The 16,212-nt window shown below is 45.9% G+C and overlaps 1 protein-coding gene across 1 annotated transcript in view; it reads right to left on the reverse strand.

The window, feature by feature from the left end:
* Positions 1–5,644: 5,644 nt before the first annotated feature.
* The window catches only part of pid1 (phosphotyrosine interaction domain containing 1), a 53,997-nt gene continuing 43,429 nt past the window's right edge, over positions 5,645–16,212 (reverse strand). The window contains exon 3 of the mRNA XM_080771667.1: positions 5,645–6,815. Within this exon, the coding sequence (XP_080627793.1) occupies positions 6,303–6,815 (513 nt within the window). The 3' untranslated portion in view covers positions 5,645–6,302. The remainder of the gene's footprint in view (positions 6,816–16,212) is intronic.

The following is a 16,212-nucleotide window of genomic DNA, read 5'->3' on the forward strand; positions in this document are numbered from 1 at the left end:
CTGAGTGGTGCAACTCCCCTCTCCCTGGATTGTGCTATTTAACGGTACATATCTTAGATTAATATGTTTTTTCACTGCGGTTTGATTCGACTTTTTCAGCTTGCTCTCCCTGTACATCGACCCCCCCGCCCTCCTTTTCTTCTCTTTCTGAAATTAACACGAGTTTGCATGAAAACGAGTTCCACACACTTCTTTACACCTGTAAACCTGTGATGTGACAATAAAGTGCTGATTCTGAAATAAAATAATAAAGCATATTATATCCAGCAAGCATATCTGTTGGCATCATCCTCATATTAAAATGATGTCAGTCGGCTTCAGTAAAATCACTTACATCTTGGCAGAGCATCTTGGCAGAGCAGTGTAATATACTCATGGTTTGTCCACCTTCCATTCAATAGTTGCTAAATTGAAACTTCAGAATGCCGTTGGAATACAATAAACTGTTTCCAAGTCTGTCTAAAACAATGCAAAGTGGGCATCTGTGATCATACACATGTACAGTGATTTGATCATTTGTTGCTTGAACCTATACAGTACTGTACTGGTATCAAACTTTAAACAGAAACAGGTGTCAGAAAGACATGGATTATGGTGCTTCAACTGGACATGGCAACAAGAAAGATATTGAGTATAACTTTACAAAGCCAGTGACATTCTTTTGAGATCTGTCCTGGCCTGTTGCCCTTGCAGATGCTGTCTTTCCCAACAAGCTTAGACTCTTGCATGGTTGGTTGAAAGTCTAGGCATTTCCTGTCCCTGGGGATATGGTCAGTGACATCATGTGGTTTGTCCGTAACGGTGTATAAGTGCATTCCCGAAATCGCAATAGTGATGCATATAATCCCGAGGTTTACTATATACATACAGGACATGAGAGAAAGACAGGAGGTTCAGGCATCCAAATGAACCCCATGATGGCTTTTAAGGGCTATTCCAATGGGACTAATAAGCATAAATATGGATGTGAGAATGATCAGAAGAAATACTGTGTCTGTCAGGGACTAAAATACCTGTGTTATTACTCTACTGTCCACCCTTGCTTCCAGAAAAGACATTAGCTATGCTCAGGGACAAATTAGCCAGTGGGGCCGTGGCCCAAGGGCCCTTGGCTCTCAGGGGCCTTTCAGGGAAATTGAACCGTGGGGCCCTTCATTGGCCATTGATTTAGTTAAATTTAGGTCAAACGATGATAAAAACACAAAAATGTTACCGGCCCAGGGGCCTTCGTTGGGGTTAATCCGTCCCTGGCTATGCTAACTTAATTTGTTAATAAGTTGTGCATGTTTTCTTTTTCCTCTCCAAAAAAAACCGTTCCTCGATCAGCAGCACTATATATCTTCCTTCTCCATTTTGACTTGAAACAATCTCTATTTCTTAAAAGACGGTTCTGTTTCACACATTATGCTTCTCTGTAGTCTGTACTCCCCCCCCCCCCCCCCCCCTATAGCTCTGCTCTCTGGCTAGGAGGGAGAGAGAGAGAGAGGGGGGGGGGGGGGGGGTCAGTGGAAACAGATCAGAGCCCCATGTTGGCACTGATTTCCCTGTCCCGGACCTCAAGCATGTGGGCCTTCTTTGGCGGGTGGATATACGGGCGGGCGGGGTGGTGTGGTGTGGTGTTGTGTGCATGGGGACCCATGAGAGGAGAGGAGGGAGGCCGGCCAACTGGAGCGCTATAACAGAGTGGTATTGTAAGCTGACTGAGTGACGCCTGACTGAGAGAGAGAGAGAGAGAGAGAGAGAGAGAGAGAGAGAGAGAGAGAGAGAGAGAGAGAGAGAGAGAGAGAGAGAGTGTGGCTGTGTGTGTGTGGTGGTGGGGGTTGGAGGGTTGGGCCGATGGGATGGCCTCTATCTGGGCTCCTTATTTAAGGCCCACCCCCTGCCTGCTGGAAGTGGGTCTGAGAGAGAGACACACATTGGGGAGCAACAGGTCGGCGTACACAGAAAAATGTATCCGCTTTAAACTCTTGAGTTCATGTTGAGAGAGACTTGGTGGTGTGTGTGTGTGTGTGTGTGTGTACTGTATCTGTACTGTGTCTGTACGTCTTTCTTAGTGGGAATGAAAAATAATCATAATGGCAAGTCACATATTGCATGGAATAAATAACACTGCTTCTACAAAGAGACTCAAATAGGGGGAAAAAAACATAATGAAACTAGTATCTATTATCAAAGAGATATGCCATCATGGAGTATAAATACCACTATTATAGAGACAGTAGCCTGGCCTACTGTATTGTATTGTGTCCCCCTGTTGGAATTATTACGCTCTCTTTGAAGTGTTGTTCAAAGCAGGTGCTGTTGCTGTAACCAGCCAGAGGGAGGTGCTGTTGTCATTCTTCAACACACATCAACATTCCTCTCAGCATCCATTTTGCTTCCAATTTTCTGCAGTTCTTCAGCTGCAAAATGATAGCCAGCTATACACTGTATGTACCAAACCAGTTATAGTTAATATGATAAATGATAGCCAGCTATACACTGTATGTACCAAACCAGTTATAGTTAATATGATAAATGATAGCCAGCTATACACTGTATATGCACCAAACCAGTTATAGATATTATGTGGTGGAATCGCTGCTGCAACATCATAGTATACTGCATGAGAGGCCAGAGCATTACATTATGAGAGCAAAGCACTTTAGAGGCTGGAGTTGAGCATAAAGTAAGAATGTAAAGAATGGGATAGTAAAAAAAAAAAAAAAAACTGCTATAAAACAGGACCAAAGGCTTCGGCTGTGTCACACTCAAACGCAAAACATACTTTTTGTATGGGAATACCATAAAACCTAATATTTATGAGGAGCAATACAAATCATTGCGACCACACACACATTGGAATTTGGATCTGTGTGCAAAGATCAAGTCAAGAGAACATTGTTGCATGCATATACATTAATTCCACAATCAAACATATGGCATGAATTATTTGACAATGCAAAACCATAAAAGGGATTAATCTGTGTATTGTTTAATCTTAGGCCTGTCTAAAGCCACATGTAAATAAAGAGAAGTCTGAGGAAATGTTACAAATCTGGTATCGAGTCGGACTCGCCACCCTCCGCCACTCGGTCTCGACTCGGACAACCCACCCAGACTTGGACTCGCCACCCTCCGCCACTCGGTCTCGACTCGGACAACCCCCCCCAGACTTGGACTCGCCACCCTCCGCCACTCGGTCTCGACTCGGACAACCCCCCCCAGACTTGGACTCGCCACCCTCCGCCACTCGGTCTCGACTCGGACAACCCCCCCCAGACTTGGACTCGCCACCCTCCGCCACTCGGTCTCGACTCGGGCAACCCCCCAGTCTTGGACTCGCTTTAGGCGGACTTGACTACAGTCACACGAGAGAGACTCGGAGTAGAACCGCTGCTCCTTCGTCTGGAAAGGAGTCAGCTGAGGTGGTTCGGGCATCTGGTTAGGATGCCTCTCGGGCACCTCCCTAGGAAGGTCCTCGACGCACATCCCACTGGGAGGAGACCCCCGGGGCAGACCACGGCGCAGTTGGAGGAAATACATCGACTCACTGGCCTTGGAACGTCTCGGAATCCCCCAGGAGGAAGTCACTAATGTTGCTCTGGAGAGGGCGACCCGACTACGGATAAGCGGTTGAAGATGGATGGATGGATGGATGACTACAACACTATAGGAAAGAAGACAGCACACCACCATCACAAATCTTGGTAAATAGTTTATATGTAATTGTTTCTTGATCTTTGCAAACACTGTATAGAAAACACTTATGGTAACATTTCCAAACATTTAAAGCGTGTCTGAGCTTGCAGACAGACATCACACAGTTCATCTACAGCTTTAGAAACATTCTCTCCTCATCCGACACACATCGTCCGCTGTATGGCCAGACGCACACACATACACATGCACGCACGCACACACAGCCAGCACTATCAGTCTCTCCACGTTGTTTGTATTCACAGTAGGCTTTTATAACACTGGTTCTGTATTGTATAATGGTGCGTTCTCCACTTTTTTTTCATTATTATTATTTAGAATAGCTAGCCGTATTTATGCTGTAATATTTGGAAATTGATACATTTTTGTATTTATTTACATAAGCTTATTGAATGAGATTCAAATACAATGTATATATATCTTTTTTTCATCTATATATATTCATATATATATATATATATATATACTGTATGTATTGACCGGCGGTAGCCATCTGATCATCCTGCTTAAGATCCCTCGTTCCCTCTCAGGTGTGAGTCCAGTCCAGTGTCCAGTCTGTCCAACAGTCCAGTTAGAAAACAGCATGGCATGGGGCTCTGATACGGGCCTCAGTAACAGTACCGCCCCAGTATGGCCCCCTTATCACCCAGAGAGGCATGATATAAACCCAGAACGGTATAGAGCTGTGTGAAACCGCTTCCAGGCTTTGTTCAACGTAGCGGAGGATAGTTAATAATCCATCCCAGATGTGGGCTAAACAACAATAAAGACAACCCCAGCCACTTCTTTAGTCGTATAAGGGTATAAGGAGGGAGAACTGAGAGATGGAAGGTGACTGTCGGTGAAGGTCTGACTTGACGGCACGTTGGGACTGATCATACATTCAGCGGAGGAGACCGGTCCGGGAGGCGTCGTCGGCCGTTCCCCTCGCCCGCCCGCCCTGCCCGGCTGTTTTGTTGGGGTTCGTACTGGAAACTCTGTCCTCTCTCACATGCTCGTACCGTACGTAACGTATACCCCCTTTTTTTGTCATTTCATACAAGAGAAATGTACTAAAAGAAAACTTGGCAAAATGGTCACAGTACCGTGTTGAATTTAGAAATGCCTTGTTGTTACGCATCAAAAAAGGATGCCGTGTGTCTGCCTGGGGCAGTGAGAAGTTTACACTTCTGGCTAATTATCAGACCATACCACGTCTTTCTATGTCTCTCTCTCTCTCTCTATCTCTCTCTCTCTCTCTCTCACTCTCTCCCCTCCGTCGACCTCTCAAAGACTGCACTTATTCAGAGGCAAGCACTCACATGTACAGTCACACACACACACACACACACACACACACACACACACACACACGTACAGGAACAAGCAGTTACATTTAGACATTTAAACATATGATGGCATCATGATGACACGCACGCACACACGCGCACGCGTGCACACACACACACACACACACACACACACACGCACAAACACACGACGAGACGAGAGTTAAAAGAACCAACCTGATGGGAGAATAAAGTGAGGCACATAATTTGACAGGTAAGACACGGCTAAAACACTGACTTTTGGTATACTCAAAAAAAAAAAAAAAAAAAAAAGAGAGAGAGAGAGAGAGATCATAATTATGTGAACAATACAGGTGCCTCCATCATGGCTTAGTCTCATGGCCAAATTGACACCCTTTAAAAATGTCAAAGGAATATAAAACAGCAATACCTATTATTCTCCCAGGTGGCTATAATTACACAGAGATGCCCAGGTATCCCAAGTACCGTCGTATAACCTTTAAACAGGTACAACTCCTGGCTACAAAGTTAATGTGTAAAGCCAGACATTATCAAATAATTTGGGAGTTCAGCTTGGGCTAAAGTACCATAGTGATATGTGCAAGGTAGAAAAGCTTATTCTATCTTTTAGCCCCCCCCTCCCCCCCCCCCCCCCACTATGCTAAAAGGCTTTGCTGTCAATGTCGACAACATGATTAAACATTTGAGGATATTTGAGTTCAACAGCCTGATTTCTTTAAACTTAGAACCAACACTGATGGAGTCACAGCACACGCCTACTTCTGACGGGTCTTCAGACGGCCACGGTACTTTTTTGAGCCCAGTCCCAAAAACAGCTAAAACAACTTTAAGAACTATGGTTTAGTAATAGTGCCTATGTGGACTGTATTACACGGTGCCAGAGAATGGGACCGTGGATGTGTAGTCAATCTCTTACGGGCGTATAGTATACAGAGATGCATAAAAAGGCCCCGCAGGTCGTTCAAAGAGACAGCAGAGGCTTTGCTTCCCTGTATGCAAAGGTAGGGGGTTCTCGTTGTCCATTTTGTCCTCTAGTTTCCCTTTAAGTAAAAACAAATTAGTCACTCTTGGTGGCGAGCGACGTGTCGGGCTGGGTGGGGACGACGGTGGGTTTAGCTTCATGTTTTCTTTTCCCTTGTTGGTACCAGAAAGAAAGAGAGTAGGGGAGAACAAGAGAGAGAGAGAGAGAGCAGGCGATCTGTTTTATCCATTCAGTCACCCCGACCTTTGCATCAGGGTGGGGATCAGGCCTTTTTTTTAGGGGGGGGGTGTGGTGTGGGACCGCGGAAAGCCTCAGCCGTCGTCCGGGGTGGAGTCGTCGGGAGTGGAGGAGTCCTCGGCGAACTCGTCGGAGGAGCCGCTCTTGTGGATGCGCCCGTCGCTGCGCATGCTGCGGAAGGTGAGCCGGAAGGCCTCCATCATGGAGTGGGCCAGCTTCTTGGCCTCCAGCTTGCTCTCGCACTCCACGGCGTGGCAGTCCATCTGGAAGGTGAGGTCGTCGTTGATCTCCCGGTAGATCCAGGCGAACACGTTGGGGTTGACGCCGTGGTCGGCCGTGCAGTAGGCGATGCGCGCCACCTGGTACGTGTCCATGGTCACGGACGCCTCGCCGTGCCCGTCCAGGTGGTGCAGGCGCACCTGGAAGGGCCTGATCTCCAGCAGGGAGCTGGGCGGCGAGGGGCCCACCTGCTGCTGCTGCTGCTGGGTCCGGGTGTGCCACCGCTCCACCAGGCCGTCCACCGCCGACTCCGTGCATCCCGACAGGAACTGGGTCCCCGAGATGGTCACGTTGCCCAGGTAGCTCACCTGGAGGAGAGGAGACACACACACACACACAGACAGCGGACACAGGCCGAGTGTTAAGCAGTACGCGGTACAGATAAACATATTAAGACAGGTCATATGGATTTGTTAGCCCCTCCTATGCCCAGCTTTGTCTGTTTGTGTGAACACAAACACGATGATTTGATTCGCTGATCACCCCATGGCGACGATTTGATTGGCTGAGCGTGAGCAAAGTACATATTGAAGATAAAAAAGTAAGGGCAGAAAAGTGAAGACGCCAAATGTGATTGGCCGGAATGACATTTGTGATGATTTGATTGGCTGAGCACGGAATGTGATGATAAGAGCGCCATCACTTCACACAGGTGTGATTTTTTTTGTTATCGCGGTAATAAATCACAGTAAGTTTAGAGTTATGGTATCACTGTACTGAGCGATGACAAAAAAAAAGTTGTTTTGAATGATTTAAAAAATAAATAATAATAAGGGGCATGGTGGCACAGTACTGCTCACTCCTCATGCATGAGGTCGGTTCAGGCTTTCCCCAGGTTGGCAAAGGGAGAGTAGTGCCCAGGATTTACAGCTTTACGGCAATTGGTCACTGGCTGGAAAATGAGTTACAAAATCGTGGGATATATTTTTTTTATATAAAAATAATAATATTGCAGTTGTGAACTCAATACCTTACAACCGCAGTATGGCGGTATTGCGGTTATTGCACCCAGCCCTAAGTACAAACCACACGTTTCAACAACAAGAATGAAGAAAGAAAGGAAACCAAAAGCCTATATAAGCCTTGGATTTATTTTTAAATTGACAAAAAAGGGAAGAGGAAGTGAATTCAAGGAACTGCAGACGGTGGTGTATTTGGAGGGAGACCTAGAACAAAATGTTCAACCCTATATAGGTGTGCAGACAGACCCTATAGGTGAGCAGACAGACCCTATAGGTGTGCAGACAGACCCTATAGGTGAGCAGACAGACCCTATAGGTGTGCAGACAGACCCTATAGGTGTGCAGACAGACCCTATATGTGTGCAGACAGACCCTATAGGTGAGCAGACAGACCCTATAGGTGAGCAGACAGACCCTATAGGTGTGCAGACAGACCCTATAGGTGAGCAGACAGACCCTATAGGTGTGCAGACAGACGTCAGGCAGATGTCTAACATGAATTGTAATGACCGTAGGTTGCAGTTTACTGTGAAAACCTGCATCTCCCGTCAGTCAGTCCGTCACGCCTCGTGACACGCTCCATATATGGCCAGTACAGAATTAATTCCATATGTTGATCTGACCTCATCAGACCCTTAGATCTCCATAATGGAACTGACCTGTTCTGACATTCCATATGTTGATCTGACTTCATCAAGCCCTGTACACTCAAGACACGCTCCATACATACTGTACATGCAGGAGAAGAATGGATCATCACCTAGATCTGCATATATGGAGCCGGCCAGCAACTCTACATCTGACCTCACGGACACCAGATTAATAGTTTAACTCCTGCCCCATTTAGACCTGAGGACGATCCTACAAATGTCTTCTAAATCCTGACAGTTTTCTGAAAAACCTCATGTTTCCATGTCAGTGGTTCTCAAACTATTTCATGTCAAGGACCGCCAGAATTATATCCAATTGGCCGCGACCCCCAATCTCAAAATATGTTGTTCCAGCCAGGGACCCCACAGAAGCAAAGAGTTGAGTTAAAAACATGCACTATGAAAGAATATATATATATTCAAAGATTTGCGCCACATTTTCACAATTTTTCAAAAAGTAGCAGCCGCCACCAAAAAAGGGGCACCGCATTAGGAAGTTCTGTTGTTTCAGCGCGACTTCGTCCTTTAGGGCGTCTTACTGGTCATTATGGAGTCACTGTGGACAGGGTGACGTACAGTACGGAGTACAGTAGGCTATGCAGTGAGAGTTGGATGGATGAAAAGGTCCATTCCTGCCAGGCATAATATCTGACACTGTACATTATCACGCCACGCGGTACAGAAAAAAATGAATGGAGTCATCTTATTCCAGTTCACCCACACTGGGCAGGTTATAATCCTTCTATTCCAGTTCACCCACACCGGGCTAAGGTTATAATCCTTCTATTCCAAGACCTCTTTTCAGAAAAAAAGGTCCTCTTTATAGATCACGTCAGTCTGGAGATGATTCAGCGTTAACGCTCCAGCACAAAGTAATTAACCACATTTTGGGTTTTTTAACGGGTGAGCAACAGGTCTCTCAGTCTCGACAGCACACAGAGATAGATCTGTTCTCTGAGAGCAAGCGAGCAGTCTCCGGGATAAGAGGCTTTCCTATTCCCATGAGGGAACCGTGCTGACATGCTGAGCGCTGTGTGTGTGTGTGTGTGTGTGTGTGTGTGTGTGTGTGTGTGTGTGTGTGTGTGTGTGTGTGTGATTTCCCCAAGAGTAGCTAAGAGGAAGAAAGAAAAAAACACGCAAGCGCATGCCACGCACACACACACACACACACACACACACACACACACACGACGAGACGAGAGTTAAAAGAACCGACCTGATGGGAGAATAAAGTGAGGCACATAATTTGACAGGTAAGACACGGCACACACAGTTAAGTGTGGCGGCAGAATACCATAGTAATGACACATGCACACACTGCATACCAGGGTTAGAGAGAGAAAGGCAGAGAGACAGGAGGTAAAGTAAGTAGAGGGAATTAGTAGAAAAGGAATTAGTAGAAAAGGAAGGCTGTGTGTGTGTGTGTGTGTGTGTGTGTGTGTGTGTGTGTGTGTGTGTGTGTGTGTGTGTGCGTGTGCGCGTCTCCCTTTTATCCTTATCTCGCCTTCTCTGTATTTCTTCCTTCCTGCTGTAGTACCCGTACAGCAATTACTTATCTACTGTGTCACTGGCATAGCTAGCTCCTCGGGAGCGTAGTGTGTGTGTGTGTGTGTGTGTGTGTGTGTGTGTGTGTGTGTGTGTGTGTGTGTATGCATGTGTGCGCTCGCTCGCTGTGTGCGGAGGACAAAGATTAGTTTTTTTGGTCAGCTCGCGACGCCATCCAGGAATAATGGCCGACTTGTGTGAGCTCTCCGCATGGTCTGCTTTATGGCTTTATAAACACACACAGGGGAGTGTGTGTGTGTGTGTGTGTGTGTGTGTGTGTGTGTGTGTGTGTGTGTGTGTGTGTGTGTTTATAAAAACACACAGAGGAGGGGCCTGCTAGGGGTCCAGCACTGTGTTTACAGTATTGCTGGCTGAGTACTATAGCAGTGGTGTAAAACGTAGCTATAAGTACATTAAGACTTAAAGGGCCACTTCACCCTATTTGCAACCAGAGTGTATTTTATTGATGTTTAGGACACAAGAAACACTTTCCTGGGGTTTGTATGTGTGTAATATGTGTTTTTAGATGTTTCAGTTTAATATGACGCCATGTTCATGACCAAAAAACCTGTCATGAAAATGTGGTCTCGCATCATCAGGTCAATCAAGTCAAAGTCCCACAATTTGTCACACACGTTACCGCAGTAAAATGTGTTCTCTGCATTTGACCCATCTCTTGGAGCGGTGAGCCGCAGCCGTGCTCGGGAGACGGGAATCATTTGTAGTCGATCTGACCCTCCAATCCAACCCATTGATGCAAGGTCCGGGTCTTTGGTATGACCCGGCCGGGGATCGAACCCCCAACCTCCCAGTTTCAGGGCAGACCCTCGAACCACAAGGCCACTGTCTGGACTATCTCTCTCTCTCTCTGCCATTATTTTTGACTAGAATGGGATCGTTCAATGCAAGAAGGGCCAGTCACTCTGGTTTCATGCCAGCCAGCCAGCATTGTGTTGGGTTAATGAAGCATTAAGAAGACAGAGGCATTGTTGACGGCATTAACAACCTACAAAGCACTAGAGAAAGTAGCTAATGTCCATAAAGTGGGAACAAATGTATGTCACTTCACGTTACACTTGCATCAGGTCCACCTCACAAGAGTACCATTATATCATGTTTTTGTCATGCTCTTAACAGTTTAGATAATTATTTGTTGTGAAGATAAAACGGGGCTACTCCTTAACATAAGAAAAATAGCATTATTTTTTAAACAAAATAATTGAAACAAATTAATTTTGTAACAGACTACACGACTAGTCTAAAAATTAAGGAAACACAGTAAAAAGCCACATTTCCATCTAAAAGGCCAAACCTCAATGAACAACAACATTGTAAGGCTCTGGTCAGGCTCTGCCAGTGAACCTAATGAACCCAAGTGTCATGGATGTAGACAGAGTCGAAACCAAGTGCAGAGTAACAACAAACAAGTAGTAGATAAGTAGATAATGAAGTATTTAATAAATAATAAGGCAGATCTTACACTGAAGTAGTAGGCAGGAATCAGGCAATTGCAGAATGACAATGCAGTCAAAACAGGAATCCACAGACAAGCAACCATGACAACAAACTATGAACTGACAATGAGTGTTTGTGAAGAGTCCAGTTTTATAGGAGCAGGTTGATTGGCAAAGTGTCTTCCAGTGACATCATCGATGGGGAATACAAGCTAATAAAAACTGCAGGCTTTCTAGTCCTGAAAAGTTGCAATGCGAAAATGGAAGCCATCGTTCTCACGATAATGAAGATCTGCCATTGGAGGACCTATTATATGAAGATAGGTTGAAAAGTGGTGAAGTGGTCCTTTAACCAATCCACTTTTCACAGTCAGTTTGCACTCTTCAGGCACAGGCAGACAGACAGATACAGCTAGATCTCCATATACAGTATGGGCACAAAAGGGACACAGACAGACCGGGTGCTATGACAAGTTGACAACGGATAAGGTTCATCGTTCTGAAGCAGGCTGGTGGCCGACGGGCACGTACAGGTTTAGTGAGCGCGCAAGCTTCTGGTCAGTGAAGCGATGGGACGCTTTGTGAGCGTGTGGATATGCCATCTTCAAAAGATTTTTGTACATCTTCTTGACTGATATTGTCCTTCTCATACGTGAGGGGGTCGTGGTTTTTCCATTTACCGTTTTCATTTATTTTTAATAATTATTTTGGAAAAGAAGCTGCAAGAGCGCCGCTCAAAAAATCTAAAAGAATAATAAGAAATATATGAAAACAGTGAATAAAAAAACACGGCCCCCCTCACGTGTTAGATGGCCAACATCAGTCAACAGAATTTTGAAGTTTGAAGTTACAATGGGTTCATAAAGGAAGTGGCAGCTAAAATTAATATCAAATATCTTAATACTGAATCAAGCAACTTAAAAACTGTCTGGGGTGTTGGTGTTTACATAAGCCTGAGTAGACGATGAAATTACCAAAAGTTTTTTGAAAGTGAAATAAAGACTAAGTACCGGTATGACAAAATTAATTTTACTTTTACTCCACTACAATTAGTTGAAAACTTTAGCTAATAGTTTACTTTGTAGATTTTGATTATTATTACAAAAGTAACACACGTTTACAACTTCAGCCCTGTACACATTTTCCATTATGAAAGTAGTAGCAGATCTACAAGCTCACAATGCGTAGCAACGTGAAGCATTGTGAGCTTGTATAGATCTGCTATTTGTTTGCCTTAATTCTTCCACCACTGCTTTGATGCAGTGATTGATTGATTAGTTAAAATTATTAGACAGAAATGTATAAACAGAGTATACACTATACAGTCAAACATTATGCAATCAATTCATACACCACTGAGACTCACTGCTCCCAGGGAGTCATGCACCATGCCCCACTGAGACTCACTGCTCCCAGTCAGTCATGCACCATGCCCTACTGAGACTCACTGCTCCCAGGGAGTCATACACCATGCCCCCACTGAGACTCACTGCTCCCAGGGAGTCATACACCATGCCCTACTGAGACCCACTGCTCCCAGGGAGTCATACACCATGCCCCACTGAGACTCACTGCTCCCAGGGAGTCATACACCATGCCCTACTGAGACCCACTGCTCCCAGTCAGTCATACACCATGCCCTACTGAGACTCACTGCTCCCAGTCAGTTATGCACCATGCCCTACTGAGACTCACTGCTCCCAGTCAGTCATGCACCATGCCCTACTGAGACTCACTGCTCCCAGTCAGTCATGCACCATGCCCCACTGAGACTCACTGCTCCCAGTCAGTCATGCACCATGCCCTACTGAGACTCACTGCTCCCAGTCAGAGCACCATGCCCCACTGAGACTCACTGCTCCCAGCCAGAGCACCATGCCCCACTGAGACTCACTGCTCCCAGGGAGTCATGCACCATGCCCCACAGGCCCCCACTGAGACTCACTGCTCCCAGCCAGAGCACCATGCCCCACTGAGACTCACTGCTCCCAGGGAGTCATGCACCATGCCCCACAGGCCCCCACTGAGACTCACTGCTCCCAGTCAGAGCACCATGCCCCACTGAGACTCACTGCTCCCAGGGAGTCATGCACCATGCCCCACAGGCCCCCACTGAGACCCACTGCTCCCAGGCAGTCATACACCATGCCCCACTGAGACTCACTGCTCCCAGTCAGCGAGGCAGAGAGAGAGAGCAGCTGCCTTCAACCCGTCCGTGGCGTGCACGGCTGCTTTTCATCAGTGGCGAGCGAGCGAGCGCGCGGTGGGACTCAAAGCCTCCACACCAGATCAGATCCATCATTAGTAGCACCACAGGTCTGGAGGAGCAACATGGAGGACGAGGCGGTTTGCTACAGTCGACCACACCGACACTCTTCCCCGGCCAAAGAAACAGCCATCCTGCCGACCCAAAGCCCAGCCATGACGCATTGGCTTATCCACAGTGCCTTGTGGCAGTAATTATGGACTTGTTTCATTTGACTTAATTCCTGCATCTTTCACCACTTTTAGAGATTGGATTACTGTTTGATTGTTGATATCTCTCTCTCTCTCTCACATTTCAATTCAATTTAATTGAGCTTTATTGGCATGAGAAAAACGTACGTTTGCATTGCCAAAGAGAAAGTGGAACAAGACAGTCAAAACAAACAAATAAATATTGAATATAAAATGGGAATTAAATAAAAGGTGTAAACAGAGCTGTGTTACATTAACACTTTGGGTAATACCATCTTGTGAAACTATAAAAAGATTGTGAATTTTCTGTCAGATAGTTATACATCCATATAGGAGTTGACATCAGTAATTTAATGTTCTAATAGCTTTGGACATATGAATCCATATTAGAAGGTGCAAATAATGAGTAAATGACGATCATATTCCTATAAAAAAAATCATGTAACTGTTCCTTAAACAAATGCCACGTGCATGTGCGCAACCTCACATAAACGTGTATACGGTGTGCGCACAACCACGCGCACGCACGCACACACGCACGCACAGTATTAGGCTATAACATTCCAGTGTTCCATGGTGGGAATCTTACACGCAAACATCAGAAAGCAGAACTGAGAAGGACTGTGTGACGGTGTGCCCTGGTCTGGATATTATTTCACATTGGTCTTCAATGTGACAGACAGACAGACAGACAGACTTCAATTCGATTCGATTTGATTCAAAGCAGCTTTACTGGCATGAGAACATTGCCAAAGCAAGTGTCAAAATACAATAAAAACAGTTGAAAATGGCGAAAGCATTTTGTAAACAGAGCTATGACACACACACACACACACACACACACACACACACACACACACACACACACAGACAGCGGCCGATAAAACAGGACAGACTATAATATACGATAAATAAGTAGTATTTCAGTGATTCAGTCAAGTCTGCGTTCTGAATCCTTTTTGCACAAGGAAATTACATTTTACAGTGAGTGAAGTAGAATTAGCCCATTTTTGCACACTCTCAGAGTCACCATGACACTGGCTGAGTATTTTAGAGTGAGAGGACCCACAGGTTCAGAACCACTGTTCTAGTTCTAGTACAGCGAGTTCTTCTTGAGAGACACCATTAACACAGGATCACTTCTACTGTAGTATCACACTGAGAGGCAGCAGACAGGCAGATGGCTGCCATATGAAAATATGATATGCATTATTATTAAATTCCATTGGTCCTGACTGCGCTCCAATGTCCTAACCTTCATTCTGCACCCTTTAAAACTCATTGACCGCCAGCAGCCCCATCTAGCGCCAGCCACCTAACTCTATGGGCCAGTCTCTTACATTGAAAGACGATTTGGCCGGAAACAGCGAGTCAAGGAAGGAAAGATCTGCTGTGTAACTAACAATCCACCCAAAACAGGATCATATCTTTTAGAGAAATGAGACGAAAATCAAGCTTGTTTTTTTTTTTTAATCTAAAAAGAAGAATCAGAGTTGTTAGCGTTCTAAAATCTGCGTCCCCATTGACAGCATAAAACCATACCACAAGACCAGCTGAGCGCACAGTTGGTCAAGTGATAGACCGTCCGTGACGCCTATAGACCTGTGCTCCGCGGCTGCGGTACTTCACCGGTCCTACCCGTGCATGTTCAACCCAGCTCTGATACGACACCGGTCCTACCCGTGCATGTTCAACCCTTCTCTGATACGACACCGGTCCTACCCGTGCATGTTCAACCCAGCTCTGATACGACAACGGTCCTACCCGTGCATGTTCAACCCAGCTCTGATACGACAACGACACCGACTCCAACCCCGTGTTTTCAACCCAGCTTTGTGGTTTCCCTTTCCGTGATGCGACGGCCCGAGGATACGCACGGACAGCAGACACACCACATTCACCTAGAAACAACACCATGGTCAGTGTGGCCTTCGTTCAGAATGTACGCTTTGTGTGTGTGTGTGTGTGTGTGTGTGTGTGTGTCTCACTCGGACACACAATATTCACGGAGAAACAACAACGGCACGGACCTCGTGGCGTTGAACCATTTAGGCCTGACCTCAACATTTTTTTAAATTCTTCTAAATCCTCCAGTTTTCTGAAATATTTTTTTTCAAAAATAGCAGACCTTCAAGCTCGTAGCGCGCCACACGGTGGCACGCTACGAGCTTGTAGATCTGCTATTTTTCAATAGCTATATTATAACATAATGTTTAAAACACCAAAAGGGGTTCCCGCCAAAATGGATTAAGACGCGAGTTCGCCACAGGCCCCGCCGAGATTCTAGTGGAGATACCAGGTTTTCACCGACCCGACAACAATGACGCAACGCGTCTTCTTTCCTCTGTTCTGGCGAGCTGCTCCTCAGTCATCTGCAGGAGGCCTGCAGTCCAGCCAGGATCACTTCAATCACTCCACAGTTCCTCTTCCTAGCTTGCTCATTTCCATATGTTGCTCTTTTCCCCTCTGTATCACTCCTTCCTCTCCCGCGCATTCTTCCCCTCTCTCTCCCTCCTCCATATACTCAGCCCCCATCCTATCTCGTTTGCCGTCCATTATGTTATGCTTTAGCTATTGAAAAATAGCAGATCTACAAGCTCATAGCACGCCACGGAGTGGAAAAATCGAACGACTGAC

The sequence above is a fragment of the Protomyctophum bolini genome, assembly GCF_963924005.1.
Source record: "Protomyctophum bolini genome assembly, chromosome: 9".
In the NCBI taxonomy this organism is placed as follows: domain Eukaryota; kingdom Metazoa; phylum Chordata; class Actinopteri; order Myctophiformes; family Myctophidae; genus Protomyctophum; species Protomyctophum bolini.